This window comes from Ips typographus, linkage group LG16 (assembly GCF_016097725.1).
Source record: "Ips typographus isolate SLU linkage group LG16, UJ_Ityp_2.0, whole genome shotgun sequence".
Lineage (NCBI taxonomy): Eukaryota > Metazoa > Arthropoda > Insecta > Coleoptera > Curculionidae > Ips > Ips typographus.
Genome location: NC_138437.1, coordinates 5509892 through 5532400, shown reverse-complemented (window position 1 = coordinate 5532400; position 22509 = coordinate 5509892). Strand labels below are relative to the sequence as shown.

The 22509-nt window shown below is 33.4% G+C and overlaps 2 protein-coding genes and 1 long non-coding RNA gene across 7 annotated transcripts; 1 reads left to right on the top strand and 2 right to left on the bottom strand.

The window, feature by feature from the left end:
* The first annotated feature begins 23 nt into the window (after positions 1–23).
* On the top strand, positions 24–22011 carry LOC145738924 (aspartyl/asparaginyl beta-hydroxylase-like). Of its 5 annotated transcripts, XM_081994102.1 has the most exons (15): positions 27–180; positions 17093–17291; positions 17470–17634; positions 17692–18173; positions 18232–18286; positions 18589–18663; positions 18919–19059; positions 19125–19235; positions 19289–19453; positions 19542–19630; positions 20163–20397; positions 20704–20809; positions 20922–21156; positions 21206–21693; positions 21743–22011. In XM_081994102.1, the coding sequence occupies exons 2-15, from the start codon at positions 17240–17242 to the stop codon at positions 21891–21893; spliced, it is 2550 nt and encodes an 849-aa protein (XP_081850228.1). In that variant the 5' UTR covers positions 27–180; positions 17093–17239; the 3' UTR covers positions 21894–22011. The 5 variants fall into 5 exon arrangements, with proteins under 5 accessions (XP_081850232.1, XP_081850233.1, XP_081850228.1 ...); XM_081994103.1 differs by lacking the exon at positions 18589–18663 and having other exon boundaries at positions 28–180; XM_081994106.1 differs by lacking the exons at positions 20704–20809; positions 21206–21693; positions 21743–22011 and having other exon boundaries at positions 24–180; positions 20922–21090.
* Positions 4556–5819, bottom strand: LOC145738936 (uncharacterized). Its single transcript, XR_014180885.1, has 3 exons — positions 5678–5819; positions 5127–5615; positions 4556–4921 (listed from the first exon to the last, which is right to left on the bottom strand). It is a non-coding gene; the product is annotated as an uncharacterized LOC145738936 (long non-coding RNA).
* Positions 10276–13091, bottom strand: Hey (Hairy/E(spl)-related with YRPW motif). The gene is made up of 3 exons (XM_081994115.1): positions 12934–13091; positions 12565–12782; positions 10276–11214 (listed from the first exon to the last, which is right to left on the bottom strand). Exons 1-3 carry the CDS (start codon positions 13089–13091, stop codon positions 10592–10594), a joined length of 999 nt encoding a protein of 332 aa, XP_081850241.1. The 3' UTR covers positions 10276–10591.
* Positions 22012–22509: the final 498 nt, after the last annotated feature.

The following is a 22509-nucleotide window of genomic DNA, read 5'->3' as shown; positions in this document are numbered from 1 at the left end:
AATTCACTGACTATTTGTCAATAAAAAAAAACAAAAACATTCTTTTAGGTTATACGTTATAAACATTGCAGAAGTTTAAATTGATTGTTTAAATAATAATATTTAATTCAATTATACTTATTAATCATCCATATATTGTTGTGCATGTAAATGTAGTGTATTGTTCACCGGTGTCTGGTTGTAAGTATTACCCTAGTAGGACATAATTTGTTTTTATTTATTACTAACACTCCACCCACAACTTCCAAGCCTGTTTAATAAATGTAATTGTTAAAGAAGTACCTCAACAGTATATTTAAGCTAAAATGTGTTATATTACACTAACATTTAACTACCACTGTTTTGTCCTAGGGTTCTAGTTTTAGAACATTTATTGTAGTTTGTAGTAGGGCCTATTTCTGTTGCTTTTATGAGCAATTAAGTTGCAGATATTTTTGAAGTTCAATTGAACCCATAAAATGACTGACTAAATATTGAAGATATAAATTGGTTTATTTAAGGTTTTCCCACTTTTTTTACAAAATCTTAATGCCAAGTTATCCCTATTATATGGCAATTTTGCTGTGAATGTGTGCTGCTATAACAAGTACAATGCCAGCATCTTGACAGTGTGCCAAGTAAGTAATTGGCATAGCTGTCTTTAATCATATTTAGAGTGTCTCCTATTAATTGGACATTCTGGTGGATGTCTTTATTTGTATTAATCAAAAAGGTTCAATAAAATTTTTGTATAACTAATTTTGCCTTCTGGGCAAACAAAGTGATACCATTCTGATGACAAAAGCCATACTGTAAAACTGGATCAATGATGTCTTTTAGTTTGAACTCCATTTAACTTTCAACAAAATGTGGTTGGTTTTTAATTTGAGATTATATTGATAACTTACATTTCTATGTCCTTGTTTTTAAACCCTGACCTAATTCTAGTAATTTACTTTATCATTTGTGTTTATGATAGATGCGCCACTACTAACTAACTATTTTCTTTTCAGGTACTCACATTTAATCATACATGAAAAGGTTTTCTGAAAGTTAACAAAAGACAAACATATAAAACAAGTTGTTATATTCTGTTGAAGCAACTTACAATACTTTTATGTCTCACATGATACTGATTGAGGAATTTTTAATTTGTTTCCCTTTTTGGTGGTTTGTGTTCTTAGTCTTTAACCAGCTGTGACACAGCCTTTAAGGGACACAAATTGTTCCTGTCATTATTACAAATCATCCTTTTCTTTTCAGTTAAAGTATCATAGTTTATCTGTTTGAAGTTTGAAGGTCCTGAAACAAGTTTTTAAATAGTAGGCAGTAAAATATCTGGGTATACACCACAAAGCAGCTTTAAAATGCACCGTTTGAATTATCACCCCTTTTCACGCTCCTGAAGTATTAAAATCATTTTAAAGTAACCCTTTGGTGAGTTTTTTTGTGACAGTTACTTGATCTGTGGTTGACAGACGTATATATTAATGTGTTTGTGAGGGGCAACAATAAGTTTTAATTGCACTTTTAATCCAATGTGAAATTGTTTCGAATGGATACACTAAAGAAAAAAACTTTTGATTCATGACGGACTGTCTAAGGGTGGATTTTCCGTTCAGAAAATATAACCACATGGGCTTGTAACGTGTAGTATGAAATTATATAAAGCATTGGTAACGGCATCAATGACTGCATTAGCCCAAAATTGAAATATGAAAATGTCAGTTTGAATAGCGAAATTGATTTAAGATGGAAAACAATCAGTTGATTTTGCATTTTACGATGCGTGAAGGAGCCAGATGTGGGCCATTTATTTCTGTTTAGTTTCAATTATAAGGGTGAAATGGGACATTGCGTAAAGTGACCACTGTCCACCCAACTACTATTGCCCTTACACGGTTCATTGCATTTTGGGCTAGTGAAGTGCCCTTCCTAACGCCTCCAATAATAAAAGCGCGTGTCCTTATATTGTTAGTAAGATTAATTCGTATAAATAATTTTTTTCAGTCTTCTCTGATAGTATGATGTGACTCAAGCGATAAACAGATTAATTGCCTACTACGTTTAGAACATTGATGTGGCTGATGTCAATAACTATATAATTCAGTTTTGAACAGGCCAATAAAACACTCTAATTGGGAATATTATTGTTCTAATTTATATATTGTAAGGTGTTTATTAGTGCTAGTTGTTTATTTCATGCGGAATTGATACCTCCGATTTCGTTTCTTAGCCAGAAAAATCAAAGGATCTACTTTTGCCATAATTATCATTTACTGTGTTTCATATGAGTCACTCTAATTCCTTCTACGCATATCAAAGTACAGTGTTTCACAAAAGACTCTGGTTCGTAGTGACGTCATTGGCGCGTGCAATGCACGTGACTCCATCTATTCAATTGTTTCCATTTCTAAGACCAGCACGTGACAGAAATGGCCGACTTTAATACTTTAAATATTTTCTCTTTGGGATTTCAGCATCGAAAATTAAAAACCATTTTGATCTCATGTGACACTTAGTCTAGGGCTACTTGTTTGGATTAAGAAATTACAATAATCATTAAGTTTCCTTTTCTAGTAAGTAAATAACCATTTCCGGTACTAACTCGATTGCATCTGGTCATCACAATTAAGCAATTAGGATTTTACAATAAAATTGGTTTTGTGGCTTAATCCTTACGACCGTTTATACAGTCACGTATTCAGCTTTATCTTCAAATTTCAATGAAATCTGTCCTACCATGAGATAAAAAGCAAATTATCAACTAACGATTTAATCGAATATACAAAATAAGCGACTCAATCAACTTTAAACTGCATCTCTCTAACCGAAGATTGAAAATCAATCAATCATGGAAATATAGGACAGGGTGCCCCAATAGTTAATTCAATATAAAATTACTACTCCTCCACTTAAAATGTCCCACTATTGATAAATCGGCCGATGATGATTGGTTAATTTTAACGAGTTATTCTTTCTGATCAACCCGATACACTACGATTACTATGAGCATCGCTCAATAATAATGTTATGAATGTCGTTTGTTAACACGGATTTACTTCCGGGAACAGATGTGGGGTTATTTTATGATGACTAATTTTAAAAACAAGTACACACCAGTATTTTTTTGAAATATTTTGGATTAATCACAATGCAATTAATGTTTTTTACGAAATGTCATTATTGCAATAGTGAATATAAACATTACAAACTTATTAAATGGGACAAGGTAATTAAGAGAAGATAAAAATGACACAAAAATTCTAAGAGAATTGTAAAAAATTTTATTGTAGATGTATATCATTAGGTTGATATAATAGCGATTTATGAATTAAGAATATTGGTTTGCTTATCTACAGGGTGAGTCAGACGTTATGTGGCTGGTTATACGTAAAACATAATTACAACGTCACAAAATAAGCCTAGTTTAATTGTTTTTGATAGGAAACTTTGATAGGAATTTTTACCTAATTTTTAATTTATATCACAAATTATGTTTGTTTATGTCTCTTTTGTTTTGTATATTTTGTTAAATATAATAAAAAAATTATAATGATGTGTGAAGGAATCTTAAGAATTTGCTCAGATTGACTCTCTGTTCGTAGAGAGATCCGGAGAATAATCAGAGAAATATGAATATTAATTGGTACTTCTCAGGCTGCTCAGGACGACTCTTTTTGTATATAGGAACCACAATTAGTGATCTACTTAGAGCAAAATATTGTATGTACCACTTGTTTCAAGAATCTTGTAGAAATGTTAGTGGGACCCGTTGAGCTATTGCTAATACTGAACCTTTTGCCCAAAGTTCCTCAGATAGAACACCCTGAAAGCACTTTGGTCTTGAGAACCATAGAGAAAATCGTCTCACTATCGTTAATTCCAATTAAAATTGGCTTTGTTCTCTTCTTTTTTTACCTTTGTTTCATGATATTTGGCAACCATGTGTCCAATACTGAAATAGTAGAATATTTTGATTTTTAACCGTACTCATTAATTTTATTCACGATTTCAATCCAACACTGTCATTTGTATTTTTTAAATGTATAAAGGTTGTTAAGTTAATTGAAAACATCTAGTTAAATTACAGTTGTGTTTTGTAACTCAATAACTGATTTGTAGTAATACTATTAGGTAACTTCACATCGTTGTTAATTTCCACTGTACTTATATTAATATGGAGTTGAAAACTTTCGAATTTACAGGTGTAAATTTACACGCTTCCTAATTACCTGCGTTTCAGGCGAGAAATTTTGCGTCAAACTAAGGAATCTTTCTGTTTTTGTTTCCGAAACTAATTTCTTATCAATTAACACCGCATCGAAAGAACAATGTACACGTACCGTACAATGTACGGGTTTGCACTAGGTTTGATCAAACTATTTAGGACAATAGTTTGGTAGTTGAATATCTAATGTGTTTTGAGTGAATACGTTTTTCTACGTTACTCTTGAACGTCATTCATACCCATTGTGATAAATTAAATTGTTTGTGCTCGATTTTACCGTGACGTTAATCCAGTCATCACAGTTTCCGTGTTTAGGATAGAAGTTGCAGAAAAAAAAAACCATGATCAATTCTGAAAAATTTTATTTACGCGAAATTAAAACCTAGTCATTCGGTACAATAAAGTGTAATAAATAATACGTCATCACAGCCATAAATTAGGAATTCCAAAAAATCACTTTCTAAACCTATATGCAGATCCTTTTTAGTAATATTTACATAACCACCGTTGTTCTATGCTTTCATTAAACCGATTTTCATTAATTTCGTTATGGTTCTGCTGACATGTACATGAGGTGATGTCGTATTCCAGAATAGTGGTTTCCGTGGATATGCTAGCTCTTCCAAAGGTCGAAACTGAGTAAACGGAACTCTCCCTGCATCGTTTCTTGTGATGTTTTCCTTGTAAGTGGTTTGTCCAATTTTTGAGTACCTGAGAATATAATTAGGTATTAAGTGTGTGAAATTTCAATGATTAAGCAAATATTTTGTCTCATAAGCATTGTTTCTGTAGTGTATGCTGTGATGTGGATAAGTAAGCTTTGTTAATTTGTTTAATTTATAACACAAGATTTAGTGATAAAATAGGCAAAAGTTCTTACAAGTAAATTATTTTTTAGAATTAAAAATGTACTTACTTTTAAACAGTTTTGACCGGCACCGGTAAAAAACTTCCTCACGGACATGCTGATTACTGATTAAACCGTGTTCGATTGTTAATAATTGATAAACAATAAAGTGCGTCAATACGAAATACAGTTGATATAGCACGCTCAACTTAGGTCGACGAATCAAAACATAATAAAGTTGGGCTCGCCGTTCACACAGTTTTATCGGGCGTCCCCTCCTTTGCATTTCCGCGCGATTTGCACTTGACTCTCCACCCTTATTTTATCCACCCTCTAATTACAAAACCAGCTAAAGGAAATGTAATTTCGGTTTCCCACACTCGGCCCATATTTTTGATCGTGAGAATTTTCCTCTTTCTTGTGTTTCCGCAATGCCCTTTATATCAGCTTGTTTTGGTTTGATTGTCTTCATTTTACAATAGGTCAGTCATTAATAGGTGGTTTTAAAACAGCATATCTTTAAATCATCTACAAATAATCTATTTCCGTGTTGTCAATCTATAACATTTTTTATGTTTTACACCACTACATAAAACTTGTCGTATTAGCATTAAACTCACTCAATTACCATCAAACACCCTATATTGTCTATCATTAAGTATTTTTTATTAAAAATGTTATTGGCTCCTGACTTTGATCACACTGTTGTTTAAATAACCTGTTTGTTGAAAATGTCTCTCCGTATTATCATCAGGGTCAGGTGGGATTACAGAATTAACTGAATTTATTTTTCCTTGAATAGTAATTTGTTTTTTAATTCACAACAACAATTTGATGTTACGTCAAGCCAGACAGAAATTGTTTGCTCTTCTTTTACTGAAATATGTTTTTAAAGAAAGTCATTGCTTAAATGATGCCAGTCATACAGATTTTTCTCTTTGATTTTCGGAATATAATTGAATTTATTTATAAACTTTAAGGTGTAGGGTAGTACACAGATCTCAGAAATGATAAGAGTTGGTTAAATCGAGTCAAGTGTGCGCATTTGATTGTAGAATGAAAAAAATTAAAAATCCAAATACATTCTGATTTCTTCCATATCCTATTAACCATATATTGACATAGGCAATAATTTTCAGATCTGTAATAGGTCATTTTTTGTTAAGGTAAAAAACAGAGCAAAACGCATTTAAACCATCAAGTGTCATACGTCATTGAATTTGGAATAAAAATGACTTTCAGAATGTAATGTTAAGACATTAAGACCGCATTTAAAAAAACCAGGTTAATGATCGTTTCGCAAAGACAAAACGTCGGACTAAAAAAATTGATAATGCCACTTCAAAGAGCTTTAAAATTATGGAAAAGTGTTAATAGTTTGGGTCTAGGTCCAATATTAACGTCAAAATAAAACTTAAAATCAAAACATTCACTGGACAATGGCAGTAATTTGTTTCATTTAGCCGAAAAAACATGTAAAAATGGAATTTTATATTATCTTATAAGTAGTGAGTAATCTAAATCAATGCATCCCAACCATCGTTATCCAAAGTTTTGTTTAAACCTCAAACTATTAAGAAGTTATAAAAAAAATGATGTAGAATTAAAAAAATGAAGGGGAATGCTTATATTTTTTGATAACTGTAAAAATTAGTTATTGTCAGATACTTACTATGTAACTTTTAAACTGAAAATTTTTATTAACAGAGTTTGATAATCATTTTTTTTATTATTATATCTTTTAGTGATTTTTATTTTTGACTTTGCCATATCCGAAGTGGATTGTTTAAATGTTTCTCAATAAATCTCAAAAATGGCTGCACAAGCACTTTTTACCAAGTTTTTCTAGGTAAAAGACGATTGTGAGTAAGAATTTTTAATTTAGCACACAATTTTTAATTTTTGCATTAAGTACTGACAGATTAAAAAAGTTATTTTGTTTTAAATAAGTGCAAAGGACCGTAAGTATCACCTTCTAAATTCATTATTTTGACATTTTTCTTTTAAATTAACAGTTCCAGGGTTTAAAAAATTAAATTGTTAACAGATTTTATTATTTTTTTTTAATTTTATCTTTTGCACTGAATGTTTTAAAGATAGTTCATCCTTCTTTACAATTCTTTAATTCATGTTTATTCATAATTTAATTTTTTCGACCTATTAATAAAATGATTACAAACTTGGATTTTCTTCATTCAATCAATGTGTCTGGTAGGACATGGTTTTCAATTAATCTGAATCATACTATTGATAATAAGACGAAACTGTATGCGTACGTGCAGTTTATAGCCCACGTCACAAATGAGGTTATTAATTTTTACGTAATTTTATTGAAGAATTCGTAAATAGCTGGAACGTGTTAATTTGCTTGTCGACCAGATTTAATTGGCTATAATGACGTAGGTTGAAGTTTAAATTGACCTGTTGCGCTTTATTCTGTTTAGAAAACGAAGATACTTATATAGATTATCCCTTAACAATCGATACAAATGTATTCAAATATTGACTCTCCCACGCCATACTCATGCAAACCCTTTTTTGACATTTTCTACGAATAAGCCAGCGAACAATGAAGGGGAGCAAGCAAGACAGAACCAGAAAATGAAAATAGGAGTTTAGGCTGGTGCACGTCGGGGTTGTAATGATACCATTGGGGTGTCGAATCGTGGGAAATAGTTAGAAAGCCGACTCTCATACTGACTAGCCGCCACACGACTTGCCCTCAGCATTTTCATGGAAGGGGATATGCTAATTTTATTTACTATTCGTTGGTTTTAGGGGTTTTGTTAGTTGTAAACCTAATCTACTGCTACTAAAACAAACTCTATATGTTGATAACTAATGAAGTTGTTTACCTAAAATACGTTGTGCCGGGTAATTTTTATGCAAATGCTGATTGCATTGGTGGGGACGGGGGGGTTTGATATATGTGTTTCTCTTTTGCGCTCTACTGATTTCACTGTTATCGCTCACATAAATTATTATTTGTGTGATTTGCACATTAAACACAACAGCCACAAAAACTGCATATAACAAGGGATGATTATTAAAAGTGGTGTTTCCCTAAAGCACCAATTCGAGTTAACGATACTGTTTTTCTTTTTGCTTTGAAATATTCTCTGCTAAGTTAAATGCATCAGTAACGAACTTCCGGTAAAACCATTTGTATAAAAGCACACGTGCACAAATGAAGCTTAAACTAACCGTCATTCATAATGAAGACGAAAAAAATTTACTAAAAATATTTACGCCAATATCGGCTTTGTGGACACTGGTCAATCCTATTGTTGTCCTGTTTCATGGTTGCACAGTTCGAAACGGGTTTTCAAGACTAAGGGTTGCAGTTTTAAGCTCTTATTTGCGAATCTTTTTTAAGGGTCGACCCTTCGGATTGTTCCTGTTTTTCTAGTTTTTCTGTATTGCCAAAAGTTCCTCACAAAGAAGCGCTTACAATAGCCCCGTTAGGGTGAAGGGTTAGTTCAATTTTTATTTAGGACTGACCATTCATTAAATGTTTTTCTGGTCCTGATTATGTATTTGGTTTAATTAACAATTACAGCTTTATTAAAATTAATTTATATTTTTTGTATTAAACCTGAGTGAGAAAATCTTGTAGAAAGCGGTGGACTACTAAAGCTACAGAAAAAGGTTGAGATATTTCTAAAAGCATCTGGCATGTTGAAATGGTTTTTAAGAGGTTTTTAAAGGCATTTTAAAATGACTCTAGGTTGACTAGACTATTAAGATTGGAGAAAATTATTGTAGACCATTCATTATATTTTATTATTTATTTATGAATTGTTTAGTGGTTTTTCTTTTGAAATTTTCTTGGTTGAGTAGTACCGACAATTTGTATCTCTGCTATCTTGAAAAATTCCATAAATTGTTAACCGGAAATAGAAAATAATACATTTTATTGCACCAAAAACTTGTTCGTACTGCTGCACTCCTGAATTTTGGCAGTTAAATATGTTAAACATGTTTCAGTGTCTTTTTTCTTTACCTTGTGTAACTTCCTGGTGTAATTACGCTCGGATCTATAGCACACTGTACCTTAAACAAAAAGGACATTTAAAAAAATTGATGAGCAGTCTAAGCTATCAACTCAAGATCTTTTGGAGGCAACTCCAATTCTTCTCCAACTTTTCTCCAACTCCTGGAGGGAAAGGCTCAACGTGAAAGGCATTGAAACATTTTTTTACTTTTTAATTGAGAAAAAGTTAAGTTTCCACAATAAATTTGTAGAATTTGCCTTTGAAACAGCCAAAACAAGTGCGTTAGTATTTAGTGAACTAGGGAAAACACCTCTAAAACAAATATTGTAGTTTTTGGTTCTAACTCTCTTGTTTTTCAGGTTTGCAGCAAAACAATTTATCTAGTAATGTTTTTATGATTTAAAAACGTCAAACTCTTTAGACTCTCTTAAGTGCGCCTCAAACAATTTGTATGCAACCCCAAATTTCTATACAGGATGAGTTGCAATTTTCTGTCAATATTTTGTCTACATAATTTTTCAAAGTACGTCAGTAGGGCTGATTGACTAAACTTTGTCCAGTTTTCCACTTTTTACTCTGCCAGTGAGCAGGTTATGTGAATAATTGAACTCAACAAAGCAAACAAAACGTTTCTTCTACAGCAATTTATCAAAAAAATTATGCAGTTGTTATCAATTTATAAATTATTGTCCACCAAAAACCGTTTATACACAATTAATTTTATGTTGACTCACACATATTGTTTTGTTGAAATTGTGTTAAATGAGGAAAAAAATTGGGTTTTGCGGTATTTTTTAACATTACTTTCAATTACCTGGAAAAAGAAAGTGGCTCATTCACGTATTTAATTATCACTTATTTTATAATACCTGTTAAATGTTGCTGAACAAAATATGTCATAAGAAGCTCTAATCAGTTAATAATAAAGCACTAATTATGTAATTGTGCTGGTTTGTGTCATTCATTTTTGCCCTAAAATATGATGGGAAATTGAAGGTTTCAAACGTTGAAATCGAGGACTTAATCGGTACATACTAATATAAAACTTAATAGAAAACAATTGACACTGTGCTAATTACTTCCAGAAATAAGTGAGGTCCAGCTGATTGACACGTCCTAATTTCGAACTGGTTCACTCGATTGAATTTACGCAATACTTGTTTTCAAGGTATGCAAAATTTCCAAAGGTCAGTTTACTGCTAGGTGTATGTGAAACAACATGGTAGAAAAATAGTATACGATTTATTCATTGATTCGTAACTTCAGAAAATCACATAGGGTATAATTCACTCACGTGTGAAGACACCATAAAACTATATACAATTTGTTGTCTACTTTAAAGTCTTGTACGGTTATGTACAGAAATAAATTAGTTGCAAAAGATTCTCTTATACTACTGACCAGAAAAATTACATCACCACCAAAAGGACACGCTTACACTGAACTTATCACATCCGCAGGTAAGCTAACTTATTGTTTCATGATATGTTTTTAGGGGCAACACTTCTTATCACATTCACTTATCCACACCCCTAACTTTTAGTAAGCCACTTCTGCTCCCCAAGGTCGGTAAGGCTTCATTCCTTGTGAGGTAGGAATACTTTGACTGTAGTTTTGGTGGTGGCTAGAAGACGCTGGAATTCCAAAGGAATTAACTGGTGGAGGATATTGATGATGAGGGCTGTAAGCCAAAGCCGAGGATGTTGTGGTAGTTAAAGGGGTCAGAAGAGACGTTGAGGGTGGAGCTAACCGACTAGTATCACTAGGAGGTAACGGAGGGATACTCTGCGCACAGGAAGTTGACACGTCATAATGTCCCAAATCATGATGCATATTCTGGTGATGAATCGGTGGCGGCAAACCAGGGGGTTGATGAGTGTTCAAAGAACCGTGGTTGGGTGATGATAATGGGTTCAACGGAGGGGCATAAGCTTGGGTACTGCCATAACTCCAAGGGGTAGAAGCGGCTTGTTTTAATGCCAGTTCTTTTTGTGCTGCGCAGCATTGCAGGTGCGAAGTCAGTCTCAGACGCATAGGATTCTGAGCATCCATTCCTTCAATTCTTTCTAAGTATCTGCTCACTTCTGCTAGGCATTCTCGAAATCCCATTCCGTGGTAGTCTACGGCATACTTGTGAGGATCAAAGGCAAAGGAGTCTAATCCTGCAACAAATTAAAAGTTGAATTAAACTAAATTAAAAATATCTAAATTTTAATATTAATAAAGTGCATTGCAGTGATATGAAATCAGGAAGCTATTAGAACAAATTTATAAAATAGGTGGCAGAAACTGTGCTTCTGGTGTGACTTCACAGAAACATTTTCTTCGAATTTTTTATGGTCCAAATATTCCATGGGCAAGATGTTATTAGTTAACAATGTTCACATAGGTAATTAGCATTTGTTAGGTGAATATTGGAAGCAAAAATGTATCTCCCAGTCACCGAATGACACGTTTTTGATGTACAAGTGGCTTTAGTGTCTGGTGTACTTGTTGGAAGTGAATATGTTAATTACTCACGTACAAGATAAACATTCAGTGTTATTGGAGACCAAATATGATTAAAGATACGTTTTTACTATTGTCTACAAAGACAAAATGAGTATTTTGCTATGATTGAGATGAGAGGTTACATATCTTTACGACCACATTTGTCCCAAAAACAAGTTCTATTTTTTAAGTACAGATACGGCTAATGTACTATGCAACTAGTACGAAAAAACAATCATCATTAACATTTAGTGTACGATTACCACTACTTTATGCCCGCGCGGGCATAATTTCGTAAACTAAGCAATAAAAACATAATAAGGAACTGGTTTCTGCGAAAGTAATAACGTTGTCAATTGTGACGTCAATATTAAATTATTGCTGATTGCATTGTATATGCTAATTAATGATGATGCAAATTTCTGAGATTGTGATATAATACGTATTCGGAAAGTACAAATAATATCCCAGATCGCACGTGTATTAGAACTGATCCGTATAGGTACCCGGTACCTGCACAAATGACAATAAGGAAGCGAAAACAGTTTTCGTATGTGGTTCAAATAAATGCACAGTTTTAGCAGGTGGAAAATGAATAAAAAGGGTTAAATAGAAGTGGCGTGGGAATAGGTGGTGATATGATGTTCAACGGACCAGCTGCATATTTGCCAGCCTCGTGGGAACTTTTTAATGCCAATAAGGGCAACAGGTTTTCTACACCACCTTATGTTTTACACGCACTTAGGGGATTTGTTTATGGCCATTAAGTTGACTAGTATACTTTCTGAATATAAACATTCAAATAATTTTGCTGTAGGTCATGTAAATAAAAACTACAAAATCCTTGTTCGCCCTCGTAATGCGCGTTCGTACGAATTAAGTGACGTTAATATCGAATCATTTTGATGACGTCAAATATTAATTTATAAACTAGGATTACGAAGGAATGATTTATCGCAACGTTCTCTTAACATTTTTACGTCGCTTATCATACTTTAAACATAATCAAATCAAAATCTTACCTTTGGCATGCAGCATTTTTAGATGATCCACAGTCATTTGTAGAATTTCAGCTTTTTCCAGTTTAGCTGAACCTTGTTTCTCGAAAGCACTTGGCACTAGTCTTTTGAGTTCCGAAAGGGACATGTTTATGCGGTCTCGTCTTTTTTTCTCAATTACTCCCCGTCTTTTCTTTCTGGATAACATCTGACAACTGTCAGTGTCACCTGGTGAAGTACATCTAAGAGAAAATTTGAATTTAAATTGCGTTATGTTTAGTAATTAAAAAGTTTGAAAATCAGGAAAAGTTAAATTAAACTTCATTCAAAGTTTGATTACTATTTGAAAGTTATAATATAGTTGCAGAATGTGTAAATTTAGTTTTAACTTACTGTTCTTTAGAGGATTCCTCGGAATAAGCATCATCACAATCACTTTCCGAAAGAGGTCTTTTAGTACCTCGCGAAGCGACCGGTTGCCAAGACGAAGCAGCATTAGAAGACGAATAGCCCCAATGCAAAGGAGGGTTTTGAGATAAAGAGTGATCCATGGTCACTTATCACAGAATCGAAAGAAAATTAAAAATCGGAAACAAGTCGCGTGTCAAAACGGCCGTCAGCTGATGCACCGCGCGTGTGTCAGCGACAGTTCGTATGTTCAAAGTGTTTCACCCTGTTGATCAAACGTCGCCCTTAACGTCGCTCGGTCACGTTTTTACCCCCACTTTCATCCCCACTCGGTAGTCGGGCGGGCGTCCACGCGTCCGCCTCACCCTTCCGATTTGGCACTCGTTGATTCCTACAACGTTGCCTTTTTTTCATCACACCTCCTTATCTAATCATTACACCAAAATACACATATGCTTTTTGTTTTTGTTATCACTTATTCCTATGTCCAAACTTAACTTGATTATAATCTGCAATAAATCTTATGAACGATATGTCATTCTGGACATTTGGCATAGCTAGAAAGTGAGAGTATCTGGCAACCCTTATTTAAACTTTTCCTATCTCTTTCCACAGCCAAAGAAAACCATAATGGAGTCGCGTGTGAGTTCTAGTAACCAAATTTTCTCATTCGATTTCAATTTTTACTAATTTGTGAGTGTGGGGTGACCGCAAACAAGAGTTTGTTTTGAGTAAATGTTAGACAAAGTAACGTATCACAGTTCGGTTTTGACTGTCATACCTGTCAAAAAGTATATGTTTTTACTATCCACACTAAGCAGATAAAACAATACTTAACAACAAAAAAATTCCTGGCAAATTTGTTACGTACGTTCCGATATTGCTAGATGGGTAAACTTGTCTGAATACCTCATATTTATCTTAATTTTGTGGTGTTTTTGTCTCAAAATATACACTTTGTCCGCTTGGTCTGGATTAGTATCAACGTTGTTCCACAAACCTATAATACATTATCATAAGTGTTCAGTGACGTCAGAAGTGCTGTAATAACAGTCAAATGCATTCAAAATTAAAACCAATTTTTACAATTTTGGGATGTTATTGTTGAATAGTTAATATAAGTTTAAGTTCATAATTTTTTACTTTAGAAATGGGGCCTCAAATTAAGTGAGGTCTTAAAAAAAATTATTAAAATATGTGATCGAATATCATAAAATATTTCTGTCATAGCCCACAAAAGTCCCATCTAAACTGACTAGAACAATGCTAAAATATTTATATAATTATGGGACGCCCTATATATTTCGCAGTATGCCAGTATCATTTTACAGCAAATGTGCATCAAAATCCAAAATCCTTTCTGTTATTTTTCTTATATTGTCACAATTCTCTCATTTTTGTAAGGCAGTCGACTGTAGACTTGATTTATTTTTTTCCTAAGAAACCATTTTATTTTAGACCAAATTCATTTGTACCACTTACGTGAAGGAATACCATTTACTTATTTAATGTATTTTACATAGTTAAACCCAACTAACAATTAAAGTTTTAAAACACTTTACAATGATACTAGAGGACTAAAAGATTATAGGCCCAGTACTTTCAGTTGAGAATAACTTTATTCTAAGGATAATATCTATGGAAATCGTGAAATCAGACGCTGGTATTGGTCAATTCCGTAATTTCTGTAGAAATTATCCTAAGAATAAATTTATTCGGAGGTGAAAGTACCGGCCCTAAATCTAATATATCCTTTGAGTGTAGCACAAAACCGATTTAAGATTAAACGCTTGTAATGTTGTCTGTTTTAGTGTAATTATTAATTCTCCTTTTGCTTGTTTCTTGATTGTTTAAGGTAAAATGGTTTGTCAATACTAAATTGTATCAAAGTTCACACTAAGTCGACGCAAAGAAACATTAATTAAAGGGCAATTAAATAAAACAAAGTTTTTCAAAGGCCTCTGATAATTTTTAGAACGTTTTCAATAGTATTTAGAGGCTTCTGCCCATATTAGACAATTTTTCTAAGGGAAATTATATGGAAGCTTCTGGTCATTATAAACGATTTTTCTAAGGGTTAGGACACTTATAGAGGCTTCTGGTCTTTTTAAAGTAATTTTTGAAAGTTTTAAAAATTCTGGTCTTTCCCAAATTTTTGGTATGTACCAAATTTCATTTTTGATACTTTTATATTTAAAAACCTTCTTTAGGATTTAGTATTTAAGTAGGGGTTATTTGGTATCTCAACTGAAATTTTTGTATATTAAACTCCCCTCCTAATTTTCCTCAAGAAATCACCCCTTAATTTTTTTCACTGTTTTTTTTTATTTACACTTTTTAAAAAGAGCAAACAGTTTTTGTCCTTTTTTTTAGAAATGAATTGACACCTCTAGAAATATGAGTTTTTTTTTCTTCAGCCAAAAAACAGATACAGGACAACACAAATAAGGTCCGAACTGTAAATATATTTAGACGTGAGAGAAATTCGAACAGTCTGAGGGACTTTTTAGAGAGTGCACGCTTTGTATGAATTGAAGTTTTCCTACTTAATATAGACTAATTAAAAAAAATATAAAAGTTTTAAATGTATGTTTTCATATTAATTAGGATATGTGCAGAAAAATAGATATATTAATAATAATTTATGTAGGCAATTTTCAAATGTTGCATTTACCAAATTTACTTGTTTAGTAAATTTAGGTTTTTCTAATATTTCTCACTTGACCTTAACGCATGTAATAAATAAAATGGACTGATATGCAATAACAGATACAGGCTGTTTTATATGCAATCAAAAAATCAAACCTAAAGTGATTATTCGGAAATATGTTGATTAATCACATGCACAATACATAAAGACAGGGACGTACTTAGTATATTTTTATAGCTTCCATTACTAGAATTAATTAAATCTTTTCTAGTAGACAAACTGAATTCTTGAAATTTTTTTGCTATACTCTGTTCATAATTAATTGCTGTAATTACTTTATAAATCTTGTAGTGAGTAATATGGAAAGTTCGTTCCTGGCTATCAAAAACGCTATTCGGCTTGATACAAAACCGATTAGCATTTGAGGGGTGGCAAGGGAGTAAATGGTCCTTCGTAAGGGCGCCCAAACGTGGGAAACGGGAATCTTCAATAGTCACACCGTCGACACGCGCTTTTATTGTGTTACACCCATGGCCCGATTTCGATTTCCAAACAAAATTGAAAAACCGACCAAGGTGTGCTGCTTATCTAAGGGTTGATTTTGTGTGCCCCTAATTTTTTTTGATGCCCTTTTTTTGTTTTGGCAGTGTGCTGACGTGTGCTTCGCTTTACCTTTAAAATTTCCTTAAAATTAGTTAACAACCCTTTTTTCATATTTTTTTTCTAAAAAGAACAAATAAAATTATATTTATACATTCCACCTTTGCAGGTACAATTTTTAAAACAGGTAGTAATAGTTGCACCCACGAGTACGGTTACTCAATTTTTTGCTATATCTGTTCCCACCCCCATAACAGATAAATTTACCGTAATATTACTGTAATATGTTGTGATCAGAGATTAGAGATGAAGTGGATAATCGTCAATAACGCGGAAGGGGATGTGCTGTTAACGGTTGTTGTCGTGAAGAAAGTAATAATAGACTTCCACCTGTTTGAGTAATTTGTATTTTTTTTTAGAAATTATTCAGTTGATTTACACTCTTTTATTGTTATTAGTTATCTATTAAACATTGTGTTAATAAAATAACTGGTTTTCTACAGACTTTTTGACAAACCAAACCAATTTGGTAATCACTATAATTAATATAATTTGATCAAGATTTTCTCTTAACGACATCTGTTGACCATTACGCAATATGTCTAGGTAATAAATCAATATAGCTGTATCTGTCATATCAAGGCATATTACACAAAATTTTATCAATGTGCGATGTGCTTGTCTCTTTGGTGTCCAATTTAAAGTAATTACCGTAAGTTTTTTTTTAAATCATTCCTCACTTGTTACCAATAACACATTCATCGTTGAATTAAACCTTAATGAAACACAAATTATATACAATCGAAATAGGTCCAAATTCCTTTGCTTAGCATGAATTTTACTAAAACGCATACCTTACGAGACCCACTAATCGTTATTATTCCTATTTTCAAGCTCAGAATGTAATTTTAAGCTGTCTCATCGTTCGTATTTTCTCGTGCGATATCGCTGTTCCCCCATTGGTTAAGTAACTTCCGATCACCAGTCGAAGATTTTTTCATGGTGGTAAGACGTCTGTAGTTTTCCATCCCCCGTCCGAAAATGTCGGGTGATGTTCAACCCCGAAAGCGGAAAGATAAGAAGAAAAAGAAAGGTAAAGTATATGGTGTTGTGTCTGGTGATATTTTTAGAACGCGTCTGTTATAATGTGTTCTCGCTCTATTTTTAAATTTTTGGCACGTTTTAATTAATAGATACACTCACTAACAAAATTTGGAATATTTAATAAATCTTTGTTCCTCATTGCGCGTTAACCAAATTTTTATGTGTAGATGACGGTGATTTCTATGCTTCCAATGAAGACTTAAACATTCATGTGCACAAAGAAGGAGGAACTGGAGGAAATGTGTGCTCAAAAATTGTATTTTTCTTCCTTTTTTCCGCTTTAATTGTCTTAGTTGGGTTGATTATTAAGGAAAATCAGGGTCTAAATGAACGTAAGTTTAAAAAGACAACACGTCCAAATCCTATATCAACAGTCATTGCCTTTACAGTTGAAAACATAGAATCAGAATCTCGATTCTCTCAAATATTCGAAGGATGGGTGGACGACAAAAGCGCAGACGATCATGACGATCATTCACCTGAAGTTTCTGATGATCACGATGATGAGGACCATGATGCGTCTGAAGAGGACGAGCCGGAAGAAGATCAATCTCATGAACAAGACGAAGACGAGGAGCTTGAAGATACTGTCAGTAGATCAGAGGAAGTAGACGAAACTGAAGAAGAACCTCAATCTGATCAAATCTCCGATGAAGAGCAAAATGAGGAGTCTGAAGGAAATGAAGAAAGTGAAGAGATAGAAGATTCCGCAGAACCTACTGAAACGGTAGACTCTGCTGAACCTATAGAAAAAGAAGATTCTGTGGAGGGGCAATCTGATGAACAAAATATTGACAGTAAGGAAAGTGAAGAAGCTGTACCTGAAGAAGTTGAAGAGACTGAAGGTGACGATGTAGAGGATGAGCCTAAGGTGTGCTAGTGAGTGAAGTTAAATAGTTAATGATTCTATAGGAGTTTGATTTTTTTAGGAAGAAGCTGAAAATGAGCTTGATGAAAAGACACCTGAGAAAGGAAGTTCAGGAGGTAAGTACTAGTTCGCTGTTTTATTAATGTACTTATTGCACTGGTCACAGGTTTTAGTTGCCACACTTATCTGTAATTTACTCCAACTTTGGTTTTGTACTTGAGTTAACTCATTGGGATTAAAGTAGAAAAATTGTAAGGGAATGTCAGGAAATGCAAGAGTCGTTTTGAAACCAATTAAGATAATTATTATTTATTGTTAGTAGTTTGTATCAGTTCCTTGATAAAAACTAATCTACTAATTTTATCGTTACTTTACTAATTACTTAAAAATTTTAAGTAAAATGTAATATATTTTGCAGTGGCTACAAAAATAGGCGTGGGACTCGCCCTTTTGACCGTAGCATACAATGTATTCCTTAGAAAACGACGACCCGGTCAGTAAATGCATGACTGATTTGTGCCTATAGCTTCATAAATACCCATTGTTGCCAACTAACTGCATTTCCTGATATTTTTAGTCTACCAGCTATCCTTATACTGATATTTTAAAACAGTTCACTTGTAATAATTCCCGTATGTATCAGTATAATGAGTTGGGCTTCCGTTGATTTGTCAGTCTTGCTTTCGTTGTTCAAATTATTTAATATATACTCGCAGCAGGATCTAACACCTTTTAAAATTTTCTGAAGATGTCGAAAAGCCCAAACTAGATTTACCTCCTCCGGAAGAGGGACCCCCACCTGATTTATCAAGAAGAAATACACTTATACCTCCCCCTACACTACAAGAAATTGAACCAGACTTACCTGACGTTGAGATTGAAAACGAAGGTATTTTGCTTTTCTAAGAAGTTGACAAACAACAACAACCAAATGGCAGAAGCATTATTTCTTAGAATACTCTGAAGAAGAATACAGCGACGATGAAACTCAGGGAGAGCATCGTACAGTTAGAGATGAATACCAAGAGCTGAGGACTACATATAGTCGATCCCTGACACCTGAAGGTTAGATTAGGTTGCAGTTGTGTATCTGAAACTCTTTGACATTACCTAAATAGGGGAGTTCGAGGTTAAAGATAAGCATTACGAAGAAGATGTATTAGCAGACGAGGAAGAACCGTTAGACGATGAGGAGATCGAAGACGACTACGAAATTTATGATGAAGATGAAGACGAAGAATTGCTGAGACGACTTGAAGCTAAATATGGAAAACTTGACAGAGGTCAGTTGTTGAAGATTGCGGATAGTTGTGGCACCTAAAATCTGTTGCATAATTCTGATGATTTACTTGATTAACATATTTATTGTAGATGCTAAAGTAGAGGAAGAACTGACAGCTAATACGGAAGAGAATAAGTTAAGGCAAAACATTGAAGCTGCAGAAAGGCAGCTCCATGAGGTTTGTAACAGTTTTTTAATTTTTTAAATTCAAGGTGATTCATTTGGAAATACCTACCTACTACACGTAAAATCTTGGTACTTTCTTAGTTTTATTTTGACTTGCCAATTTTATGTGTAGTGCCTTCAGTTTCTGGATTTCCCATTCTGAATCAACCTGTATCCTGTTATTGTAAATAAAAATTTCAACTGGGGACTTTGTTTCAGGAAAATTAATAAACTTTCCTTGTATTTTTAATTCCTAGAAAAATAGCTCTACAGCGCTATACCTATATAATATATATCCTGCACTTAATTGCGTTTGCTGTGGTTGAATGGAATGTTTTATACCCCTAGTGATTAATATAAAAAATATTTTAGTGCAATATTGAAATGCGTCTATATTTGAGAGTTTTAACTTTAAGACATTTTTCCACGTCAATTTTTATTAACATTCCGCACCTCTGTTAATAAAAACTGATCGTTTTTTGACATTACGTTTTCGTTTGACAATTAATTTTATAGTGTGTTTTAACTGATGGTTTTCGTGTTAGAATGCTGCTTACGCTAACAAACTGTTTGAGGCGCTTCTTGACCAAAACCCCTTCTCTCCTCGCGTACTTTATGGGAGGGGCAAAGCTCTGGACACTTTAGCCGAAGAAAAACAAAGCAATCAATTGTTGCTTCAAGCCTTAAATTATTATATGAAGGCACTTAACTCACCGGCTATATCTGACCACTTGTATGCCCAGATTGCTACACAATACATCAATAGAGCGCGCTTTGTGGGTAAGTTTCAAATTGAAATAATTAATTACTGGATATAGAGTGACTTATTGGTATGATAGTTTGAGTTTCATACATTATATAATAAGTCACACTGTATGACACGTCTTTATGTAACAAGAATACTGAATGATGCTCTAATTTTACTTCAAGCAAAACGTAGTTTAAAAAACAATTTAATGTCCTGAACACTTTCGCTTTTGTCCTAAGAAAGAAGAAATACTTTCTTTTCTGGTTACAAACTAGTACGTCGCAGTTCAGTATTCATTCAATTTTGTATATACATTTTTGACATTACAAATGTTTTAGGGCACTACAAAAAAGCCATCACAGTTCATTGGCAACTAATTGAAAGATTCCCACATAATATAAATTATTTCAATAATTTAGCAGTCACCTATTTGACAGTTAATATGTGAGTGTTTTTAATTTATTCTAAATGTCAAAACAGTCGATTCATACATAAAATTCAAAAAACTTTCTAAGGAATAAACATAATATATTTGATTTACCACTAATTTTTACAGGGTGGAAGATGCAAGAAATGTATTAGAAACCGTACTTTCTAAATGGCCTGACGATGGTTTTGCTCTGGTTCATTATGGCTTTATTCTAAAAACCAAAGATAATAATTTTAAAGATGCGGTAGAATATATGACCAAAGGTCTGAAAACTAGAGCTCCTGGAGTAGTTGATGGGAGATTTTACTTCCATTTAGGTGACGCGTTAACACGTCTTGGCAGGAAATCTGAGGCTTTAAAGGTGATATTAAGCAAAAATTTGTATACTGTTACATAAGTTCATTTTATAGCTATACGAGGAAGGGGTTCAGCTAAAAGTGTTTAAATCTAAATATCAAAGATCTCTTTACAACGTTGATAGGCTAGTAGCTAAACCTTGGTGGGAACCTAAGGATCTTCCTATGTATAAAGGTCTATTTACTGAGCTTCAAGATAATTGGAAAGAAATTCGAAAAGAAGGTCTTTCAATTTTAAATCGCCGAGGATACTTTGAAGATGAAGCTGAAAATCTTAAAGACACTGGGACTTGGAAACAGTTAGAGCTTTACGCTCGAGGACAAAAGAATTCCAAACATTGCGATAAAACCCCTTTAACCTGTAACATCATTGACAAGTTTCCAGATGCTAAAGGATGTAGAAGAGGACAAACTAAATTCAGTGTTATGCATCCAGGAACGCACGTTTGGCCGCATTGTGGACCAACAAACTGCAGACTTAGGATACATTTAGGCCTAAAGGTCCCCATTAATACTTTTATTAAGGTGGCGGAGGAAACAAGGTGAGTTCTTGAGTTTCTCAGATTAATGTAATGACACATCCTCTTAAAGGAGCTGGAAAGAAGGCGAAATTCTCATTTTTGATGACAGCTTTGAACATGAAGTGTGGCACAATGGTACAGGATTTCGGCTTGTTTTGATACTTGATGTTTGGCATCCTAATTTAAGTCAAGCTGAAAAAAATAGTCTCTCTCCCATTTAAGTATTGTGCATAGTTTCGTGTGCCAGTTAGTGGTAACGATTTTCTATGTCTAGTATATCATATTTTTGTGCAGTATGTATACTTATGTATACAAGAATAAATGTTTACCTAATACCTATTTACAAACATTTTCTGATGTTAAATAGCCGAACCTTATATCCCAATTTCTAGAGTATGAGTAAAATAGTGGTACAAAAAATTTCATAATATAATATATAAAATATCAGTGTCAGTTCAGTGCCAAATTGTTTTTTTTTTACCGTGACGTCGTATTCGCTTCATAAAACGTCAAAAAGAACAAGGCTACAGTTTCAGGCATCATCAGAGACAAAATATACTGGTATGGTATCAGTGTAGCGCCATCTAGTTTCAACTTAACAATCGATAAAAGTTTATGTCAAAGGTCTCTGCAATAGTAGTAAAGTGTTCATTACATTCTAGGAATATGAAATTATTAGGTAGCAGCACCCAAGGAAGATAAACAGTAAAGGATTGCTTAATCTCATAAGCCATAAGCGCAATGTTGCCCGTATCGGCTGGGGCCCGGTGACAATTTTTAAGTCACCATCATATATTTTTGACACCTTCATGGTACATAAATCAATCAATACTGCCA

Coding starts and splice junctions, on each gene's coding strand:
- LOC145738924 (XM_081994102.1), top strand. CDS start 17,240: ATGTCGGGTGATGTTCAACCCCGAAAGCGGAAAGATAAGAAGAAAAAG. Junction 18,174..18,231: donor ATGTAGAGGATGAGCCTAAG/GTGTGCTAGTGA, acceptor TGATTTTTTTAG/GAAGAAGCTGAAAATGAGCT. Junction 19,060..19,124: donor CGTTGAGATTGAAAACGAAG/GTATTTTGCTTT, acceptor ATTATTTCTTAG/AATACTCTGAAGAAGAATAC.
- Hey (XM_081994115.1), bottom strand. CDS start 13,091: ATGGATCACTCTTTATCTCAAAACCCTCCTTTGCATTGGGGCTATTCG. Junction 12,783..12,933: donor GAGGAATCCTCTAAAGAACA/GTAAGTTAAAAC, acceptor ATTTTCTCTTAG/ATGTACTTCACCAGGTGACA. Junction 11,215..12,564: donor AAAAATGCTGCATGCCAAAG/GTAAGATTTTGA, acceptor AATTTGTTGCAG/GATTAGACTCCTTTGCCTTT.